The sequence below is a fragment of the Podarcis tiliguerta genome, assembly GCF_965153285.1.
Source record: "Podarcis tiliguerta genome assembly, chromosome: 14".
Classification (NCBI taxonomy): Eukaryota; Metazoa; Chordata; class Lepidosauria; order Squamata; family Lacertidae; genus Podarcis; species Podarcis tiliguerta.
The window spans coordinates 28,699,069-28,721,327 of NC_139547.1; the positions used below are offsets into that span (position 1 = coordinate 28,699,069).

Consider the following 22,259-nt stretch of genomic DNA (forward strand, 5'->3'; position numbering starts at 1 on the left):
AAGTGGTACAAATCTCAGCCAGAGACAGGAGAATGTTACAGCAGCCAGAGTTTTATGGGGTTTGGTGCAGTGCATCGTGTGCCTCCTGCCCACACAGGACTTCTGCCCACTGGTGTCTGCAAAGAGCCCTGGGCTGGACTGGGCTCAGCTTCGGAACTGGGCCACAGGCGAAGGGATGCGGATGTCCTGGCCCCGCTCCAGGCGCCGTTCGCAGTCAATCAGGTAGTTGACACCATCAATCACTAGCTGCACCAGCTCCACCTGGCAGGGGCAGGAACAGAACAAGCCAAGCTGGAGAGGGCAGCTCAAATGAGACCCACCATGGTCCTTTGAGGCACTGGTTGTTGCTGCCACCCCACATCCATGTCACTGCTCAGTCCTGTTGCTCCACCGGGTTCCTTCTCCTCCCCCAGCAAGCCGCAAAGGGAATGAGGACCTTCCTTGCAGCCTCCCTTGCCACGTGGACGTCCCGCTTCATGCTCCCCTCCCTCCACCCAGGATGGCAAGGATGCTCGAGTGTCATACTCTCCACACACAAATGCACGCTTTGCACCCAGCAAGGCTGACTCTCCTCCCCAGGTACCTCTGATTTGCCCAGGCGATCCAGGTTGGAAATGTCAAAGGTGCCCCCCGTGGCGGCTGTGTCCACACCACCAGTGCCACGTTTCTGCAGCCTCAGGTTCTCCAGGATCTTTGAGAAGCGGCTATCCTGCAGAGGAGGTGGCGGGTAGAAGTCAGTGCGGCAAATTATTTGGGGTTTACAGAACTGTGACTGTGGGGTGGGGAAGCGTTAGCTTGAGGCTACTGGGGGCAGTCTACGGTGAGGACTAGATACCTGAAAGGGAGTGTCCTGCTTGGAGTTTCAAACATCCTGGGGGGGAGGGAACTGTTGGGGGCATCACGCTGCATAGGACCCCTCCACCCACGCCCCAGCCTTTACCTTGCTCAGCAGCGGCAGCTTGATGTGCACCCCAGCACGCAGTCCAGTGCCCAGGTTGGAGGGGCACGTCAGAATGTAGCCCAGCCTCTCGTTCCACATGAACTCCCAGCCCCTCTCCTGGATCAGGCGCTCCACCTGTATGCAGGGGAAGCAGGCAGAAGTCAAGGGCCCACTCAACTCTTAGAGCAGAGCCTTCCCCCTGCCTTGCGATGTGGCCCAGGACCAGATCCACGGTGGCCTGAGCTTTACTAATCAGGATGCTGCCACCATGTTCAGCTGAACCTGAGATGCCTTGGGCAGGGTGGGGCTGTGGGGCCAGAGGACTTGCTGCTCACCTCCTTCAATCCCCGGCAGAACCTCTCAAATACTCTCTTCATGTTGCCTCCTTTCTCCATGGAAATGACACGGGTGTGGTCCTCCTCATTGACCCAGACCAGGAAGGTTTTCTCGTGATTGTGCCTGAAGAGAGAGATTGGCAGTTACTGGGGTGGGGTGGGAATGTGCTCGGCACTGCCTGGGCATGACTGGAATCAGGGCTGGCCAGAGGCGGAGCTGGCTGCTCTGATACCTGGGGCGGCGCACATGTTGTGCACCCAGGGGCAGAGCTAGCCGTCCACTGGGGTGGGGCTAGCGTCCTGGGGGAAGGGCGCCACCCGCAGCAAGCGTCCCAGGGGCGCGACGCGGCAATGTCACCCCCCTCAGGGATGACACCTGGGTCAGACCGCACCCACCACACACCCCTTCCTCCGCCAGTGGGGCCGGCCCACCCATGAGGCAAAATGAGGCAACTGCCTCAGATGGCGATTCATCGGGGCAGCAGATCCTGATGTAGATCTTCCACCTCACCTTCTACCCTAGTGGGGAGGTGGATGCCATTTGGGGGTCTACCTTAGGTACCAAAAGTTCTTGGCCTGGCCCTGACTGGACGTGTCTCCCCGACCTGTGCCAAGCACATGATGCTTGGGGATCCTTCCAACTCTATGATTCTAAGCTCTTGCTTTGCCCTTCATAAGTCTGGGCTTCCGGAGTGACCCTCTTCCTGCTTGAGATGCAGCCTTCCTCTCCAAGGCCATCTCTCTCCAGGTCAGCAGGTGAATATGCGGAAGAAGGGCCCCCCTTCAACAGACCCTCTTGAGGGGCAGGCACTCCCCCTCTGCCTCCTGTGTTTCATTTCATTTCTAAAAGATTAAAGGGGGAGCATTTCAGTTTCAAGGAGGGCATGTCAGCTGCTGGGGACAGAGCTATTGATCTGAGTGACTTGGCGCGGAGTGCCTGCCTCTCAAGAGGGTCTATGGCTGCCTGCCCACCCACTCTGTACCATACCAGAAGAAGAAGCCAGAAGCCATACCAGATTCCTCGGGCATCAGGCCAGTCACGAGCCATGCCTGCAGCTGTCAGCAGAGGGGAGACAGGTTTGTCAAATAGGAAGTGATCCTGGGAAGGAGAAGAGGTGATGATGAGCTGGGGTTTTGCTGGGACCCACCCAACTGGGCAGGCAGGAACTAGGAATTATGGCCAGGGTCAACCTGAGATGTGGGGCAGTGCCTAGGGATGTTCTCCTGAGGACACCTGAGGGGGGATGTGAGGGTGCAGCTGCCGCTGACTAGAGAGGGAGGTAATCAGCACAGCAGCAGTTCCAGTCCCAGGGGAAACAAGAACATCAGAAGAGCCTGCTCTATCAGGCCCATCTAGTCCAGCATCTTGCTCTCACAGTGGCTACTCAGATGCCTATGGGAAACCTGCAAGCAGGATTCGAGCACAAGAGCAACTCTCCGCTCCTGTGGTTTCCAGCAGCTGGTCTTCAAAAGCATGTCTACCTCCAACTGTGGAGGCAGAGTATAGCCATCATGGCTAGTAGCCATCAATAGTCTTACATGAAATGAATGGCATGCCTTGCTATGCTACACCAAAAGAGGCAGTAACAGGCTCCCAGCAAGAAGGGAGAGCAGTCTAAGGCCAGGCTGCCTTTGGGCTGCCCAGCCCAGTCCTGCCCACTAAGAAGAGCTTGGGTGACAGTCCACATACAAGCAGGCCCTGATTGTGCACACCAGTGTTACCAGAAAATTGGAAAGGGGGTGAGAGACCTTCCCCCCACCACCACAAGCCAAAGGCAAAGACAACAAGCCTCCATTACCAAATGAAGCACTGATAAATGTATCTATGTACTGGCTCAATAGGAAAACTTTAGAAATTCATATGTGATGGATATACACCATTCCAATGTTGTTCTACTCAGAAAGAAAATGGCTAACAGGAGAGGAGCTTGGGACATAGGTAGGGGCAGCTATAATCCCTGAAGCATGAGACCACGCACTCAGCAGCCCCACTGCCTGGGGGTTGATAATCGCTGGCATCCTGGCACCTGAGTGCCGGACAAGTCATTCCAAGAACAATCGCAAACGCAACCTCAGTGGCTTGGGGTCTCGGTCAAGGCAACGGACGTGCTTAACTTGGCTGGGGAAATGTAAATACTTACCCTTGTTTCACCTAAAAATTGGAAGGTGGAGGTCATGTGAGGGACAGGACAAGCCTGGTGCTCAGGTTTCGGCCGGGAGACCCATCCCAATTTATGACATAGTTATGACAAATGTATGATGTTTTACTAATGGTGTTATGGGTAATTTGGGAAACTTATAAAAAAAGGAGCCATCCTTGTGACCCCCGACCTGAACCTATGGAAGTCAAGGTTAGGCAATTGTGGGGTGCTCCAATGTCTCCCTTTTACACTAGGGCTGGGCAAAATCTGGTTTTCGACATGGTGATATATACCAGCTAAACCACAATATACTGATATATCATGATGTCTGAAATAAGGATGAAGCAATGTAGAGACATTGGCTGGTGTCACGGTTTTCCCTGCATCATGATTTTTGCATAGTGCACACATACACACACATATCATGATTTACAATATATTGCCAGGTCAAAAATTATGAAACCGATAACCACAATATGGACTGCAAACTGGTTTTGGACGATATGTTGATATATCGCTCAGCCCTCGTGCACACCCACCAACCCACAAATGCACCCCACCCCTGACCACTGGGCTTCCCCACCACTCACATCAATGAGCTGCTGCTGCTCCTTGTCCGTCATCTCACTGAGGCGGTAATATTTGCCAGCCAGGTCTCCACTCAGGCCAGCCAGGGCTTCTGCCGTCACCCTCTCCACCTCTCGGCGCTCGGCCCGGCTGCAAGCTGGAGGCAAGCTGAGACCCCGGATGCTGCGGCCCGTCCGCACTCGCGAGGACAGCACGTAGCGCTCGTCAAAGTGGCCTGCCTTGATCTGCGGGAGAAGGTGTACCCCAAGGAAGGGGGATGCAAAAGGCAGTTAATCACCAGGGTGTGAGACATGTGGGATGGGGATGATATAAAGGACAGGACCTTTGTTGCCTCTGGGAGCTCGGGGGTCTTGTTTTGATTATTTTGTTTCAATTTATATTGTTTTGATTATTTTGGCATTTTTTTGTTTTTGCTCCTGAATTTTAATTTTGTTCAAATTTGGAAATTTTAAGATTGATTTTTAATTGTTTTAATGGAAGGAAGGAATTTAGTTGAGGCAGAAAGCCCCAGACTACCCAAGCTCAAGCAGGATAATTTCTTACACTGGAAGAGGTGTTTAGAGATATGGCTGGACTTGAAAGGAGTTCTGGACTGCATTGGAAATCAGAAGCCTATGGGCACCACTGCAGAAGAGAGAGCCTTAATTAGAGCATGGGAGCAGCTTGGCAATATCTATAGTCACAGACAGCATTTCAGTTGCACAAATGGTCCATACTAAGGAGATGCTGCAGCTCAAGTGACTGATAATTTGGAACTGGCATATGGGTACACAAGTAAATATTCCCATAGAACATGGATGAGAGATTTGTTTAAACTAAAGCTAGAATCCAGGAGGGACTGTAGCAACCATGCAACACAATTTCTTGCCATTTTTTTAAGAAACTGGAGATTGCTGGTCTGAACACAGAGGGTGATCTGAAAGTTTGTTATTTATTGGGATCACTAGGATCTAAATTTGATGCTTTTGCGACTCTCATGCATGTAGCACAAAACTTAACAAATTAGCCATCTGAGATAGGAGTGTACAGAAAGGAGAGGAAAAGAACGTTGTCACAGAAGATTTGGCCACAGAGACATCAAAGCCATTATGGATTTGCAGAGCAAGGAGCTTGCAAGAGGAGTAAAGGTAACTCAGGATGCCTCAAACACAGCATAGTGCATGTGGGCAATAGGGGCAGTACAGGATTCCTTTTGGTGTACCGACCTCCCCGCTGCACCAAGGATTCCCTGTCCGAGCTGCTTCAGGTCGTGGCGGATTTTCTCCTGGAGACACCTAGTTTGGTTGTCCTAGGGGATTTTAACATCCATGCCGACACGACCTTACAAGGGGCTGCTCGGGACTTCGTGGAAAGCATGGCCTCCATGGGGCTGTCCCTGAATAAGTTTGGCCCAACTCATAGTCATGGACATGCCTTAGACCTGGTGTTCACCTCTAGTGATGTGGGTGATCTGACACTAAGTAAAAGTGAAACAAAAGAAGTGCCATGGTCAGATCACTTCCTGGTGCAACTGGACTTCTCCGCGACCCTTCCCCTCTGCAGGGAGGTGGGACCAATTCGGATGGTCCGCCCCCGCCACTTAATGGATCCAAATGGTTTCCAGAGAGTGGTAGGGGATGCTTTAGCCCATGTTGATGGCCTTTCAGCTGATTCCCTGGTGGCCCGCTGGAATGCGGAGTTAACCAGGGCTATCGACTGTCTGGCTCCGAAGCGCCCTCTCCGATTGCATGGAGCCCGAACAGCCCCGTGGTTTTCTTCGGAGCTGAGGGCGATGAAACAATCGTTGAGACGGTTAGAGCGTCGGTGGCAGAAAACTCACTCCGAATCTGACCGGACACAGGTTAGAGCTCAACGTCGAGCCTACCAAGTGGCGATAGCGACGGCGAAGAAGACTTTCTTCACCGCCTCTATTGCATCTGCAGAAAATAGTAGCAGGAGACTCTTTCAGGTGGTTCGCAATTTAACAGAACCACCTTTACCACCGGGGCCTTGTAAAGACCCCAAGATCTCCTGCAACGATTTTGCAAAGTTTTTTGCAGATAAAATCACTCATATTCGGAAGGAGCTAGACACCACCGTGGGAGCAGGGCCGGGGCGGGAGAGTGCTAGAGCTCTGTCTGGTCAAGTTGCATGGAATCAATTTCAATCCGTTACCCCCGAGGATGTGGACAGGCTGCTTGGACGCGTGAAACCAACCACCTGTCTCCTTGATCCTTGCCCATCCTGGCTAATAAAAGCAAGCCGGGAAGGGCTGGGCGATGGGCTCTGCGGGGTGGTGAATGCTTCCCTCTGTGAGGGAACATTCCCAGATCCGCTGAAAGAGGCGGTCATTAAACCGCTTCTTAAAAAACCATCTTTAGACCCGGCCAGTATGGCCAACTATCGCCCAGTCTCAAATCTTCCATTCTTGGGCAAGGTGATTGAGCGCGTGGTTGCTGAACAACTCCAGGCACGCCTGGAGGATGCGGACCATTTGGATCCCTTCCAATCGGGATTCAGGCCTCACCATGGGACTGAAACTGCCTTGGTCGCGCTGGTTGATGATCTCCGGCGAGCTAGGGACAAAGGTGAGAGTTGTTTCCTGGTTCTGCTGGATCTCTCAGCGGCCTTTGATACAATCGACCATAACATCCTTCTGGACCGTCTAGAGGGGCTGGGAGCTGGGGGCACTGTTATACAGTGGTTTCGCTCCTTCCTCCTGGGCCGTGTTCAGAAAGTGGTGGTGGGGGATGAGTGTTCAGACCCCTGGGCCCTCACTTGTGGGGTGCCTCAGGGTTCCGTCCTCTCCCCCATGCTTTTTAACATCTATATGAAGCCGCTGGGAGAGATCATCAGGGGGTTTGGACTGGGTGTCCATCAATATGCAGATGATACCCAGCTCTACCTCTCTTTCAAATCAGAACCAGTGAAGGCAGTGAAGGTCCTGTGTGAGTGCCTGGAGGCGGTTGGAGGATGGATGGCGGCTAATGGATTGAAGTTGAATCCTGACAAGACAGAAGTACTGTTTTTGGGGGACAGGAGGCGGGCTGGTGTGGAGGACTCCCTGGTCCTGAATAGGGTAACTGTGCCCCTGAAGGACCAGGTGCGCAGCCTGGGAGTCATTTTGGACTCACAGCTGTCCATGGAGGCACAGGTCAATTCTGTATCCAGGGCAGCTGTCTACCAACTCCACCTGGTACGCAGGCTGAGACCCTACCTGCCCGCAGACTGTCTCGCCAGAGTGGTGCATGCTCTGGTTATCTCCCGCTTGGACTACTGCAATGCGCTCTACGTGGGGCTACCTTTGAAGGTGACTCGGAAACTACAACTAATCCAGAATGCGGCAGCTAGACTGGTGACTGGGGGCGGCCGCCGAGACCACATAACACCGGTCTTGAAAGACCTACATTGGCTCCCAGTACGTTTCCGAGCACAATTCAAAGTGTTGGTCTTGACCTTTAAAGCCCTAAACGGCCTCGGCCCAGTATACCTGAAGGAGCGTCTCCACCCCCATCGTTCTGCCCGGACACTGAGGTCCAGCTCCGAGGGCCTCCTGGCGGTTCCCTCATTGCGAGAAGTAAAGCTACAGGGAACCAGGCAGAGGGCCTTCTCGGTAGTGGCGCCCGCCCTGTGGAACGCCCTCCCAGCAGATGTCAAAGCGATAAATAACTACCTGACATTCAGAAGACATCTTAAGGCAGTCCTGTTCAGGGAAGTTTTTAATCTGTGATATTTTATTGTATTTTTTGTTTCTATGGAAGCCGCCCAGAGTGGCTGGGGAAACCCAGCCAGATGGGCGGGGTACAAATAATAAATTATTATTATTATTATTATTGCATCACTGAGAAGAGTGTTAAACCTTCATTTCCTTTATGTACTGAACAGATAAGCACCAGGGTGCTTGATGTTGTGTATAGCGATGGATGTGGTACTTCCTTCCTGCCTGAGCTCACCCTCTCTTTCAAGTCAGAGATGTGAGTCCAGACTCCAATTAAAAACATTTTTTTTAACTAATAAGGTTTTTTATTACCTGAATACAACTTTGATGAATTTGCTGCCTGCATTGAAATGTAAGTAAACCTTATGTTTATCTTACTAAAATGTGTGGTTCATTTGTAGCAATGAGGACAAAGAGGGGAAAGGTCAGCAGACCACAAATAAACAGGGAAAACAGATGCAATTGCCTAATTCCTAGCTTTCAGTAAACTGCAAAAGCGTAAGTTTTCTTACTCTGCTAAAAGGGTTTTACAGCCTGTTTACTTTCACATTTCTCCCACACACGTGGGACAGGAGGTTTAAATCTTAATTTACATATTTAATCCTTAATCCATCTCTATCAGGATGCAGGGGGCAAGCCAAGGGATCTTGGCAAGTTTTGTAAGGAGTAAACTGTCTCTTCTAGTTTCCCAGGGAGAAACCTGGCCTTCTTCCCACCTCCTGGAATGAAAACTTTGGTTTCCTCTTGAAGCGAATTGGTAACATTTGGTCCTGAGCTGATGGTTAACTGGGGCTTTCATGTTGCCTTTCCTCAATTTGATGTTGTTTTGTGTTTTATACTGATGGCTTTTCACTGTTTTATGCAGCTTGGAAAAACATATACACACACACAGAGGGCTTTTTTTCAGCTGGAACTGCTATTCTAAGAGAATAAGGGAGGCATTCATGGTGAGTTCCGGCACTTCTTTTTCTAGAAAAATAGCACTGTGTGTGTGCATGTATGCACACGGTATGTACTCGGTTTTCGAACATAATCTGTTCTGGAAGACCATTTGACTTCTGAAATGTTCGAAAACTGAGGATCAATGGGTGGTTGGCAAAAATGGAAAAACAATGAGTGAAAGCCATTTGACTTGCGAGGTGTGTTCGAAAATGGAAGCAATTACTTCCAGGTTTTCAGCGTTTGGGTTCCGAATCGTTCAGCTTCTGAGATGCTTGAAAAACGAGGTTCCACTGTATATGTGCGTGTATACACATACACACAGATATACATATACATATGAGAGAGATTTCGCAGTGACCCCTGGGCAAGGGCTCCTTCCTGGGGTGCTGAGGGTGCAGCATACCTTACTGGAGTCCAAGTCCGTGGGATGCTTCATAGTGCGGGGGTTGTAGCCGTTGTGGCGCTCCTCAATCACTGGGTCGAACAGACCTGCAAAGATCTAGAGCCACAAGGATGGGGGTGGGGTTAATGGCAAGTTAAAGGGAGCCCAGGTGGGTGGGTGGGTGAGAAGGGCTGCTTGGGGACTAACCTCATAAGACTCCTCATCCCCTGCTACCATGCCTACAGTCTTGATGAAGGGGTGCCCAGGGTTGTCCACGCCGGTCTGGATGCACTGGTCCAGGGTCCAACCGGTGGGGGTGGCCTTGTCACAGAGCTGGGCGTAGATGGTTGGTGTCAAGTTGCTGGCCATGCAGTTGTTGTGCTTCCGCAGGTCAGGGTACTCAGCACTGCGCCGGGGTGGGGGGAGGGGACAGGATGTGGGATAGAATTAACACACTGCAGGCAGTGGGGCACCCATTGCTTCTTTGGCTTTTGATGCAGGCTTCCCCTTTCCTCTGAGAGGGTCTTATATAGGAGGAGGCAGCCTGAGAGCCATTTAGGAGGAGGAACAGTAGCCTCCACATTTGCTCTGAAATTTCCTGTAAGTGAAATTTTGTGGCCACACTTTTACATCTTTTCAAGGAAATGCACTCTGCATGTGCCCAGATGTACCAATGTATCTATAATGTATTTCACATTATAATTTATTTCACATGTACCGCAGCTGAGTCCTGATACAGGAAAAAAAATCTGACTTGTTGTGTTGTGGGTCCTTCCTGTCCCCTTTGTCCCCACCACCACCCTTCAGTGAGAAGGGTGGGAGAGAGGCAAGCTCACTTGCTTCTGGGCTTCCAGGACTCCACCCCGCACAAGCTGCGATGTTTGTCTTGTTTAGCTCTGGTTTCTAGTCATGGATTTCATCTCTGGTGGGAGCCTGTCTGAGCTTTGCGTTTTTAACTGCGTTGAGGCAGTTTGGGAACCAACTTGCAGGAGGCTCGGCTGCTCTCCACTCCTTGCGCCCCTGCTTCAGCTATTGCCTCCCACGCAGAGCCTACCAACAGTCCCTGGCGGTGATGGAGCGTAGATGCTGGACCTCAATCTGGAGCAGCTGAGAGGGCCTGACCCCAAAAGGCAGCCGCAGCAACCAGTGAGCAGAGCAGGAGGCGCGCGGAGGACTTTATTGCATTAAGAAGACTCTTAATCCGCTTAGAGCGGCCGTCTCCTGACCTCGTTCCCAGTTTAGAGGGGCTTTGTGGTTTTCCTGGCCTTTCCTGGAGTTGCGAGGGGGCGGGGAGGGAGAGAGGCTGGAGCAGCTGAGCGAGGGAAATTTCCCTCTCCCGGGCTTAGAGAGCTGAAGGAGGCCCCGCTTGAGCACAGAGGGGCGCACTGCAGCCCCCCCCCCCCCAGCTGTGAGTGGCCCGATCCTTCTTCGCGAGCTCATCGCAGTCAGTGCGGGATGCCCTCTTTTATTGGCAGTGACCGGGAAAAGAGCTGCATGACAGGCAGGAGTTCAGCAGGTGTATTTTTCCTCCTTGGTGCCTGTGCATTGGCTGGCCTATAGGGGGCAAGGGAAGCAGTCGGGACGATTGCGGAGAAGTCCCAATTCTCCTCCCTGGAGGCCCAATTCTCCGGAGCACTGTGGGAGCGAGCAACCGGCGCACCAGTCTCCTGCAAACGTAATAGGCAGCAGCCGAAAGGCTCCTCTCATTCTGCTGGTGACATTGAGATGTCGGCGTCCTCCTGTGGGAAGGGTGTCCCTGGGGCCACTCCTCCCCCACCGCACCGCTTGCAGGAGCAGCTTCTCCGGCCTCCTGTGCGGAAGAGCAGCAAGCCTGGAGGTGTGTTGCCCAGAGGGGTAGATATTTCCGAGCGGGGCTGGCACTATTTTTTCGGTGCTGAGGACTGGGACGAAAGGGGGGACCCTGGGTGACAAAGCTGTCTCTGGGCGCTAGAGAAAGCTCGACCGGGTTCTTTCGGTCCGGCAAGGAGGAGGACCAAGCAGAACCGGCCCCGCTGCAGCCCAGCCAGAGGCAATGAAGGGGAGAGTGTTCCAGAGCATGTGTAGAGCACATTGCCCTCAGGGGATGTGCCCAACAAGCCCCTTGAGACAGCTCTTCCTCTATGGCTCTTCCCGCCCCAGCCCCTCCTCCCGCCAATGCCGCAATCTCGGGCTCTGGGCCTCCTCCTGGGAGTGAACAACCATAGACCACGCGTCTGGATTTAGACCAAGCCCGGGTCGGCGGCTCAGTTAGGCTCGCATTGGCTCAGGACCACCGCTGAACCGAGGGATAGTCCCGTCTCTGGCTCGCTCACGGCGGACAGGCAGAGCGTCCGGACTACGGCTTGCTCGGATCAAATCACCGGTCTCTAGCCACTAAACCAGACTGCCTCAATGCTGCAGTGCTAGAGAAAAGGTGGGGTGGGGAGGCGCCCTGTTTGTCGCCTCTTCCTACATATTGCAGGTGACTGGGGAGGGAGCTGGTGTGGGGCTCCCTCTGTCCTGGCTCTTCCCGCGGCCCCTTGACCGCGAGCGGATCCAGCGCCATCCCCGTCGGAATGTCCCCGTCCTCCCTTCCCGACCGCTCAGTTCCCTGAAGGCATCTCTCCGTGTGTGAGTGTGTGCAAGGGCTGCCTGAGGAGCCATACCTAGCCGGGTAGCGGCGCCGGTTGGCCACCGCGGCGCCCACGGAGTCCCGGGAGAGGAGGAAGCCAGCGGCGGCCAGTGAGCCGGCTGCGCCCGCCAAGGCTAGGAGGCCGGCGGATCTTCGGGCCGAGACGATGCGGGCGAAGGTGCTGGCCATGGCGACGGCGAGGCCGAGCGAGCAAGCGAGCGAGAGAGCTGAGCAGGCAGGCAGGCAGGCAGGGAGTGCGCACAGTGAGGCGGGCGGGGACGTGCGGCGAATGGCAATGGCTCGCGGGGGAGGGGAGCGCGGAGATTACGCCGCCAGCCCAGCCCAGCCTAGCCCGGCTCGACTCAGTCTGGCCGCCCGCCAACCCGCCCGCTCGTCCGATGCGCTGCAGCGGCCGTGGCGAGGCTTCTGGCACGCTTCAGCACCACCGCAGTGGACAGCGCCTGCAAGCCGGACGCCCGAGCGGCAGCCCACGCGGCGTGTGTGACTGTGGAAGTGGGTGGGCTGCGCCCCACCGATCGCCTATGCCTCCACCCCACCCCACGCGGAGCTTGGCTGGCAAGCATAGTCGGCGCGGAGGATGTCTGGCTGGCACTCCCGGAGGGACAAAGTCCACTGGCAGCGGACCCACCTGAGCTGCGGGAGAGGCAGGTGCGCCTCCCTGCCCAGCCACGCGCTCCTGCAGACATGGGCTGGGGAGGCTAATACCGGCCAAGTGAGTTCCTAAGGAGGCGGTTCCCCTCCAGGACAGAGGGAGAACCCGATTGATTGCTTCGCAGGCCCAGAGCCGCGGAGCTGCCGAGTCTTCTGCAGAGCGCGCGCCAGGAGAGTGCGCAGGTGGGCGACCCGACAGCTGGCCCATGTGCTCTGGCCTGGCCTTTGCACTCGCCTCGACCAGACTAAGGCTGAGCAGGGCTGCTCCGGAGGCCTCCTGCTTCTGCCGGGCTGCCTCCACCCCCCACATACCTAGTTAAAATAAGCCTGCCTATGCGCGCGGGGGGTGGGGGGTGGAGAATGCGCAGGGCAAATGTGCTGGCACAGATCCAGCCCAGGCAACGCACGCTTGTGCTGCCCCCTCCCCAGGGTGCAGAGCGCCCCCTGGATTGTGCCATGGCACCCACCTGCCCAGGGAAGGGGCAGGCGTTGGGGAAGAGCGCGCGCTACTCTCCACGGCCAACTTTTCTCGGGAAGTGCCACACCACCAGTTGCGCTCTCAGCCGGACCAGCGGAGCGGAGAGATCGAGTATCAGATGGCCTCTCAGGATCAGGCCCTGAGGAGGGCAGGCAAGGCGTCTAGTGGACACAAGGGCGGCAACGGAGCCACCTTCCTCCCTGCCTCTTCTCTCTCCTCCCTCAGGGTTCATGGATTGTGTGGGGCTTCTGGGGTGCCCAAGGTGGGTGGGTACTGCTGCCTGCGGGGAGGACGAGGAAGTCAGCTGCGGGAGAGGAGGGCAATGAATCCTGCGGGGAGGCTACCTGTTAGAGTTGGTTTATTGGGCAACGGTGTGGAGGGGAATGGTATTATGGGTTGCTAGGTGTAAGGGTGGCTCAGTGAGGTGACTGGCTCGCGCCAAGCTTTTTTTTTGGGGGGGGGAGGTCTTCTGCTGACGGCTAAGGTGTGCGCCGGTGTATCCTAAGCTTCTCCCCAGGCTGGAGCTTCTGCTGCTGCTGCTGCGGCTGCCTCTCTGCCTTTCCTGTCCGTGGCTGGGTCCGGAGGGCAGGATGCAAGCGCCTGGTGGCTGTGACTGAGCTGCTCTTGGTTGCCTGCAGGGCAGGGCCGAGTTCGGGCAGCTCCTCAATAGTGGCATTGTTGCCAGGCGCGCAGGAAGCTAGGAATCTTAGATCTCCCGGCTTGCTGCTTCCCCCCACGCTCCCGGAGGCTGCTGCGCCGCGTCAGCAGCCATCTTCTGCCAGGCCAATGTGCCTTCCCTTCCCTTGGGACTTGAGATTCCCAGGGGTGCTCCTGCCTCAGGTTGGCTCTCCTTCTTCGCCTTCCAGCATTGCGCTTAGAAACAGGTCCTGCGGGTGCCAGGAGTGCGTGTGCTGCCCTGAGGGGTGTGTGTTAGTAACCAGGCAATGGTGAGAGGAGACGCTGGCTCTGCCTCCCGGGCTGCTGGAGGGAGGGGCACGCGGGCGAGGGTGAGCTGGCGGGGACTCGACTCCGGGCTCACTCTGAGCCTGGTGCTTTGATACTGGGATTCCTGTCGTCCTGAGCTCAGCCCTGTTTTCCTCTATACATGTTTGTGCGCGCATGTTTTGCAGCTGACGCAGCCCCGCCCCCATGCGCTTTGGCTGTGCACCCGCGGTCTCCAAAGTAGCGGGGGTGGGGGGGGGGTTACACCTACTGTTGTCCTGCCATTTGGGGATTTGTGGGCTTCCCCATCTCCCCTCCCTGGCCAAGGGAGTCCACAAGGCAGCGCAGCTGGGTAGCCCCCCTCCCCCACCTTGGCAGAGCGGGAGGAGAGCGCTCCTCCTTCCTCTCCCTCCCTTCTCTGGGCTGCAGAATGAACCGCGGGGTTCGGGGCTGGTGGCAGCTGCTGGAGAGGGCAGTCTGGGCGCAGCAGGGACGGAGTCCCTGCCAGGATGAAAATGGTCCATGCGGCCTGCTCTGGGAGAAGACGGGGTGGGCAGGGCAAAGAGAGGCAACTCCAAAGTGAGGGGCTCCGTGAGGGAGGCGTAATGAGGTGGAGGGTGAGCTGAAGGGAAATTCTGAGAAGGGACTTCATTGATGGGTGGGTACATTTATTTAGCATTATTTATATGCCACTTGATCACCCATAACCTCTAAGTAGTTTACATACTTGTAACATAACATAATGATGAAATAGACATTAAGAGCAAGTGAACCTAGAATTTAGTAAAATGGAAGTAAAATTAGCATTGACTAAAATATACATAATAAACTAAAATTATGTGTCTGGTTAGGCTTGCCTACATAAACAAGTCTTCAGCAGGGGCTAAAAATAATGCAGCAAATGCACCTGACTAATTTCAATGGGCAGGGAGTTCTAATCCACAATGAAGGATTTTTTCCTTACAAGCAGCATTAGGTGGCATTTGTACAGTGGACTGGTCCCAAGCTGTTAAGGGCTTTACATACGAATCTATACTTATATACAATACAGTATACCAATTATAAAACATGTCTCTCCTGTCTCTACAGCCTCAGCAGGCACTGCAACACTCCAACGGTTTGACTTCACCTCTGAAGGCACACTCTTCCACTGTCTCCCGAGAGACGGATGCCAACAATACTAATTGTAACAGCTTGAATTTGGCCCAGTAACAAATCAGCAGCCAGCACAGATCTCTGAGCAGGGATGTGATATACTGACAGATTCTGACTCCTGTCAGCATTCACGCTGCAGCATTCTGCACTAACTGCAGTTTCCACACTAAGTGCAAGTGAAGCCTCATGCAGAGTGCATTGCAGTAGTCCAATCTTGAGGCTACCAGTGCCCAGACCACTGCGGTCAAAGCTGGGAAGAAGACAGGGACCCAGATTGTGTTGCCACAGACTTAGATGATGCTTCTCCACCATCACGAGCCCTCTGTAGGTCTCTCCCATGTGCTGCCATTGCCCAGCGACTCTCAAGTAACTCCACTCCACCAGTCCCCCTTGCCAGCTTCAGCAGGCCTTTGAGGGTGGGCCAGCCATGTCCATATGGTAGTTGGAAGAAGGATGCCTTCTCTCATAGGGCCTTTCTTCTGATAAGGGTCCCTTTCAGAGTCTGCTGATAACAGCCACCCACGCCTGAGTTCCTTTGGCAGCAAAAAACCTCAGATCTACCAATCGTGCTTGCTGAGTCAATCTTTCCAAAGAACCAGAAGCCGCTGCGGCCGCTACCTGAAGGAGTGCCTGCCCTTGCTTACCTGTGGCAGGTATGCTTAGGTGATTCCCGTCACGTACTCCTGATGACCTCATCACAACCTTTGGTCTCTGCGGCAAGTCTCTGGCTGGAGCCGCACCCTGGCAATGTCTCAGCCATAAACTGCCAAGGGGGTGGAGATAAATATAGCTGGAAGCATTTTGTCTCTCAGTTTCCTCTGGTTTTCTGTTTGAGGAGCCTCCCAGGAGCATGACTCGCCTTTGGTTTCTTTTTAATTTTTTATTAACAATTTCAACATAACAATCAAAACAAATCTTCTTCACTATTTCACCCCCTTTTCTCCCTCCCCCTCCCTGAAGAACCCTCCTTCCCTCCCCCCAAGACTTCCCACAGCTCCTCTCTCTGATTTCTCAACTCATGTTATTCTCTGCATACTGTAAAATTGTATATATCCTTTTATTATCTGTCTAGACTTGCCCTTGGCTTCTCCCACCCTGCTACTTCTGTCATAAATCAAGCCACAAAGGGCATCCCAGTTAGTTTGGGAAAAGGGCCTGTCCACACTTTTGGGCTACTGGGCTTCTGCAGCAAGATGTCACCAATGTGAAAAGCACCAGAGTCACATCAGAAATGGATTTTCAAAAGCAACGCAAGATGCCATTTCCACCTGAGATTACAGTGTCCCAGTTGCCACAGAGGTCCACAGACAACACCGCTTGCTTTTATTTCCTGCTGCTCACCTTGGCTACATGTGGCCTGTGGAGGCCTGGTGAGGATTTTGAAACCCTGGGATGCTGGTTGTGGGGGAGTAGGCCAGGGCAGGGTGCAGGAAAAGAGGCCATGGGGAGCCCGGGAGCCCAAGTCCTGTTTAACAGCTACTCTGCAGAGATGAGAAATTGCCCAATCTTGAGTAAATGATCACCCATGAGGAAACAGATTTTTTTTTTTTAAAAAAAATGTTTTTATTAAATATTTTATTGGATTTCAAAAGTACATAGAGCATCTCTGCCTTCAGTTCCTCCCAATCCCCCCCACTCCCCCGAAGAAGCAGATTTGTACACGTTAAGGTACAATCCTGGCTCTGAATGTCTCCTTGGTACAGTGGTACCTCGGGTTAAGTACTTAATTTGTTCCGGAGGTCCGTTCTTAACCTGAAACTGTTCTTAACCTGAAGCACCACTTTAGCTAATGGGGCCTCCTGCTGCCGCCGCACCGCCAGAGCATAATTTCTGTTCTCATCCTGAAGCAAAGTTCTTAAACTGAAGCACTATTTCTGGGTTAGCGGAGTCTGTAACCTGAAGCGTATGTAACCTGAAGCGTATGTAACCCAAGGTACCACTGTATTCTCTGGGTTTGAGTGTTCCCATTTCAAGGAACAGAATGGAGAACACTTTATAAACAAATGGCACCTAAAAGTTGCACCCAGAGAATTTAAAGCTGGCATTTTTCAAAGTGGAGGATGGTTGTGCATTGATGCAGCATTTGCAGACCCAGAAACTCACAGTGTGTGTGTGTGTGTGTGTGTGTGTCTCATTTTCTTTGCCCTGCTTTTGTGGAACTAATTTGCAACCCTTGTCTCATCACAAGCCACACAAGCCCTGGACATAAGGGCACACACATATTGGCCCGGGAGGATGGACTAGAAACTCCCATGACCATAAAACCTTCATCCCGCCCCCTCCATTATTTGATTTAACAGCATCAAATGTGGGGGGAAATGCTTAGAGTGTACTTCACGTTTCAGATAGAGAAACACCCTCGCACTGTATATAGGTCTCATGATTCACACTGTCACTAAAGATAAAAAAAACCCTGTCTCATCTGGCCTGTTTTACATATAATCAAGTGTAAGAAGTATCAGCCACAGTAACCAATGTACAGTACTGTGAGAACATTAATGGAAAATGGTGTGTGGCCGTCCAAGCTGTGTCCCAATAATAATGATAATTAAACTTTTATTATTTATACCCTGCCCATCTGACAGGGTTGCCTCAGTCACTCTGGGTGGCTTTCAACAGTGTACAAAAATAAGACGTCAAACATCAAAAGTTCCCCGATACAAGGCTGCCTGCTGGTGTGGGGTTGGATGGCATAAGACAGCAGGAGCAAGAGAATGGGGATGGGCAGCCACTGGCCTCGGGTGCTGAAGGCCTGGAGGCCAGTGGGTCCTCCGCCTTCTTCCCTGCACTTGGATGTCCCCTTTGGGGAAAAGAGCGCTCAACGGCGACTCCTCATCCTCGAGTGTCCCGAGGCTGCAGGCTTGCAACGGAGAACACACCTCGTGGCTGGGATGAATGAGCCTCGGGCGGGGCACGCTCCTGAGCGGCCTCCCCTTCGGCCTGCAGGGGGCGCCGCTCGCCCTCTTGCTCCACGGGAGCCACTTCTCCTTTCGTCCACCAGGGGCCGCCCTGGCGCAGCGGAGAAGCCGAGGGGACAGGAGAGCCTGACCTTGCCGCGTCCCGCCCCTGCCGCGCGCCCATTGGCTGCCTGTCGGCAGTAAACACGCGCCGATTGGCTGGGTGCGGTTCGGCGGAGCTACCGGGTTAGGCTGTCCCCAGGCAGGCAGGCAGGCAGGTAGGCGGGTGAGCGAGCGAGCGAGCGCGGGGCCGAGGCGCCGGCAGGGAAATAACGGGCGCGCGCCACTGGGCGCGCCCCCCACCCCCGGAAAGAAAGCGGGACGGGGCGCTCCTACGTAGCACCGCCCCCTCGGGGCCCCGGCTGCAATGGCTTGGGGGGGGAGGGGCGGGGAGAATTTCCGCGGGAGCCGCTCCTCCCCCCGCTCCGCGCACAGGAGCCTCCGTGGGAGTGGGGAGCTCTCTGCGTACGCGGGGAGGAGGGGGCGCTGGCGCGGGTGGGGTGGGGGGCCCGTTTCTCCCCGCTCCTGAGGAGCTTACTCTCTGTTTGCAGGGATCGGGCTAGGGCCCCCCAGTTGTGAACTCTTTCCCCGTACGGCGATGGCGGGCATGGAAAAGTTTTCCTCCGCCTGTCTATCCCACAGGGAGTTCCAAACGAAGCCGAGAGCTGGAAGATCCCGGCTAGGGACAAGGCAGGACTATGGAACTGCCTGCCACTAGATGTAGCCATGGTCACCAACTTGGATGGCTTCAAGAGTGGAGGTTTTAGTCATCAGAGTTACTAGTCACTATGGCTAGTTTCCACCTCTGCTGTTGGAGAGCCAGTGGGTGTGAGCTTCTGAAGGATAATCACTGGGAGCCACAGGTGGGGAGCATGGTGTGGGGGCTTCTGCTGCACTCCAGGCATCCTTTGGGGCTTCCCATGGAAGCATTTACAGGGCCAATGTGGGAACCTGGATGCTGGTGCAGATGAGCCCCTTTAGCCTGACCCAGCAGCTGGGCTCTTCTTGGAGAATGAGAAGTGCTGGGTCAATGAGTTCTTCATCCCTGCACGCCACACTTGAGGCTGTGTCAAGACTGACCTTTGGCCTCTTGGGGAGCAGTCATGGCTGGCAGGTGGCATCAGCACCAGTCACTTTCCCAGCAAGTGCCAATGCAGTCCAAAGTGCGTTTTCTCAGAAGCAAGTTCCAGCCATCATCTTTTCCTTGGACCTCTGCTTCTCATGCCCAGCACTGACCCACTCTGCTCTCAAGGATCTGTGCCCTTGCAAAGAGGATATTTTAAGCTAAATGTGGGGCTCCTTTAGCTCAAAATGGCCTTTTCCTTATTAAAAATTTTCTGAAGTCTGCGAGAAAAAGGGCAGTCCATTGTTAGGAATTATTAGGGAAGAGCCAGCAAAGCTGTGGTGGTCCCGAGACCCATTTTCTTGTTCTGTGGGAGTGGCGAGGGCAGTTCTGCTTTCCACCCTGCTGTGGCTGCCAGCTTTGCAAGTTGGCATGTCCATGCCTCCCTCTCTGGCCCTGGCATCCATCAGCCTCCTTGGCAGGATGGACAGAGCTGGCGTCCTTGTCCAGCCACGTGCCTCTTTTGCGACACTTTGTGCCTGCCACCCTCAGCACTTCCTTCTTTCCTTAGGCTGCCCAGATTGGCGAAGAGCTGGCGGCGTTTGAGGAAGCTGCCTGTGCCCTGCGAGGCTCCCTGGTGGAAGCAGCTGCCAGGCCAAGTGCCGCCTCTGCCTCCTTGATTTAGCCAGCAGCCTGAAACATGCAGCAGTGTAAGACCACCTCGCTGCTTCCGGCAGCGCTGGAGGGTTGGGTGGTTATCCCTCCCAGCTGGCTTCTGCTGCCACAGGGGGGACTCCTCTCCCTGTCCCCTTTTGATTCTGGCTTGCTTGCAGAGCGGGATGGTTGGCCACCCAGTCTGGAATGTCGTCCTGGACGACCACCGTTGAGGGCGACGGCACGACTCCCAAGTTCTTTGTGGGCTCCCGAGATGACGAGGTGGACCTCCCGGGATCAGACATGAAGATGGATGAGATTGACTTCTTTGAGGATGACGAGGAGGAGGAAGAATCAGTAAGGAGCCTCCTTGTGTGGCTGGCATAGGTGCCAATGGGCTCCCTCAACATATGGCTTATGCCTGGGCCTCTGGGATGTGTGTGTGGTGTACAGATGGGAGCCTGTTGCTGTAATCTGAGAGGGAGGACCTTTTGGCTTCCCCAACTAGGCCAATTGCCCTCCTGCACCCGGGGAGGCTGCAGCTCTCCTTGAACAAATGCTGTTTGTTGCAAACTGGGGCACTTGGGCAGAGGTTACCCTATTTCGGGGCTTCTGGGGGAAGGAAGAGGTGCTTCTTCCACCTTGGTAGCAATCTGCTCTCTTACTCCCAAGGAGTCCCATTTAAGGCAGTGAAACAACTCGGTGCCTATTGTGGAGAAAGCACATAGAGGGCTGCTCATGTGTCCTGTCCACTTTACTGCTTGTGGATGGGATGTCTCCTTTAAGGCAGGCTCTCCCTTGGGCTACCAGCTGCTTCTTCCATTGGGCAAAGGGGAACCAACCCCCCAGTCTCCCCTTGGAGCGGCTCTTGGACCCGGGTCTGTGCGTTTGTGCGGCCCCTTCTTGGCTTTGTTATCCAGACTTGCTGAAGGCACTCCTTGATGATGCCGTGGGTGGGCAGTTCCGTTCCGTGGCTATGTGATGATCTCCTGGCATTCTCCTCAGCCTCCGGAGCGGCAGATTGTGGTGGGCATTTGTGCCATGACCAAAAAGTCCAAGTCAAAGCCCATGACACAGATCTTGGAGCGGCTGTGCAAGTTTGAATACATCACGGTGGTGATCATGGGGGAGGACGTCATCCTGAACGAGCCTGTAGAGAACTGGCCGCCCTGCGACTGCCTCATCTCCTTCCACTCCAAAGGTAGGATGCCTCCCTGGGTGCCACCCCAGCTCCTCCTCTGCCTGGTTCGTGTGGCCCCCGACTGGCCAGCCTCCTCTGAGGACGGCTCCTTTTGATCTCTTGCAGGCTTCCCGCTGGACAAGGCGGTTGCTTATGCCAAGCTCCGCAGCCCTTTTTTGATCAATGACCTCAATATGCAGTATTACATCCAGGACAGGTAGGAATGTGGAGATGCTATGGAGGGGACATTGGTGGCTTAGGATAGGCTGCCTCCTAAGGCAAACTGTGGGATGGATTTAGATGAGTAGGAGAGGTTATTTATATTTTATCTCACTTGCGTGAGAATGCAGATATCTATTGCAGCTTCAAAGGTCCAGGTCCAGCATGTGTGCAGCCTAAGATAGCCTAGCCTGAGGTCTGGGTAGTGTCTTTCCTGGGCTTCCCTTGCTGCTCCACAGCGGAAGAGAGGGAGGCCTGTCGGTTCATGTCACAGGGGAGAAAGGCTGGCTGGCTGGCTAAGCAGGATGATCTGTGAGATGATCTGCTAAGAAGCAGGGTCTGGCCCTGTAGCATCCTTCAGGTGGTAGCCTTGCTCTCTGGTCTGTGTCCTCTGCAGGCGGGAGGTGTACCGGATCTTGCAGCAGGAGGGAATCGACCTGCCTCGCTACGCAGTGCTCAACCGGGACCCTGACAAGCCAGACGGTGAGTTGCCTGTAAGCAGAGGGTGAAGGTGAGGATGACGACTGCAGAGTCTGAGACATGCAGAGGGCAAAGGCTCCCTTCTCTTTTCTGAGCATGCAACCTCTGTCAGTGGAGCTGCTTCTGGAGCAGACAGGTGTGGTCTTGAATGCCTTCAACCAGGGGGCTGTTCTGAGCATCCTTCTCTGGCTGGATGCTGCAATAGAGGTTTGATGGATTGCTGCATCCTCCTGCTGTTGGGGTTGTCCTGAGCTGCCACCCTCCTTGCTCAGGCTCCTCTGGAGATGGTTTGGCTTGTGTCCCTGGAAGCAAGAGGGGTGAGCAGATGCCAGATAGCAGAGCCCTCTTCAGAAGGGCTGGGGAGCTTGCTGTGGCCCTCTGGACATTGTTGTTGCCTGAGGTGCGTGATGGGAATTGGGGTCCAAAGAGACACCTGGAGGTCTGCCCAGGCTCCCCATCCTTGCCCTTTAGAATAAGTGATCCTGAGGCAGCCCTTGTCTCCTCCTTGCAGCCAGCCACCCACCCTCCCTGTAGGGACTTCATGTTTTTGTTTCATTCCCCTTTTTCCTCCGAGGACCCCAAAGGAGTGTCCATGCCCCCCCTGCCCCATTCAGGCTGAGTGAAAGGAGGTCAGTCCAGGCCTTGTTCCACAGCCTAAGTGCTGCACCACCATATATAAAAGCCTGATGATTTCATAATTTTTGATTTTATTGCTGTGATTTTTTAAAATGAGCCGGTGATTTATGAATACTCCTATAAATAAAGCCTCAACTCCACCTACTTGCCTCCTTTGCAGGGCAGAGGCTGGCTTCACCATCTGTAT

At 54.2% G+C, this 22,259-nt stretch overlaps 2 protein-coding genes across 12 annotated transcripts in view; one reads left to right on the plus strand and one right to left on the minus strand.

Moving 5' to 3' along the window:
* Positions 1 to 31: 31 nt before the first annotated feature.
* Positions 32 to 12,235, minus strand: CKMT1B (creatine kinase, mitochondrial 1B). The gene is made up of 9 exons (XM_083414328.1): positions 11,671 to 12,235; positions 9,233 to 9,431; positions 9,047 to 9,142; positions 4,007 to 4,228; positions 2,289 to 2,374; positions 1,276 to 1,399; positions 941 to 1,075; positions 584 to 709; positions 32 to 261 (listed from the first exon to the last, which is right to left on the minus strand). Exons 1-9 carry the CDS (start codon positions 11,823 to 11,825, stop codon positions 145 to 147), a joined length of 1,260 nt encoding a protein of 419 aa, XP_083270454.1. The 5' UTR covers positions 11,826 to 12,235; the 3' UTR covers positions 32 to 144.
* Positions 12,236 to 17,990: 5,755 nt separating this feature from the next.
* The window catches only part of PPIP5K1 (diphosphoinositol pentakisphosphate kinase 1), a 28,729-nt gene continuing 24,460 nt past the window's right edge, over positions 17,991 to 22,259 (plus strand). For 3 of the 11 annotated variants that reach the window (XM_083412661.1, XM_083412665.1, XM_083412662.1), the window contains exons 1-6: positions 18,002 to 18,058; positions 19,475 to 19,613; positions 19,737 to 19,914; positions 20,563 to 20,758; positions 20,864 to 20,954; positions 21,354 to 21,439. In XM_083412661.1, coding sequence (XP_083268787.1) covers positions 19,765 to 19,914; positions 20,563 to 20,758; positions 20,864 to 20,954; positions 21,354 to 21,439 — 523 coding nt within the window. In that variant the 5' untranslated portion in view covers positions 18,002 to 18,058; positions 19,475 to 19,613; positions 19,737 to 19,764. Of the gene's footprint in view, positions 19,131 to 19,474; positions 19,614 to 19,736; positions 19,915 to 20,562; positions 20,759 to 20,863; positions 20,955 to 21,353; positions 21,440 to 22,259 lie in introns of all 11 variants that reach the window. The other 8 variants (XM_083412664.1, XM_083412668.1, XM_083412670.1 and 5 more) reach the window with 6 other exon arrangements.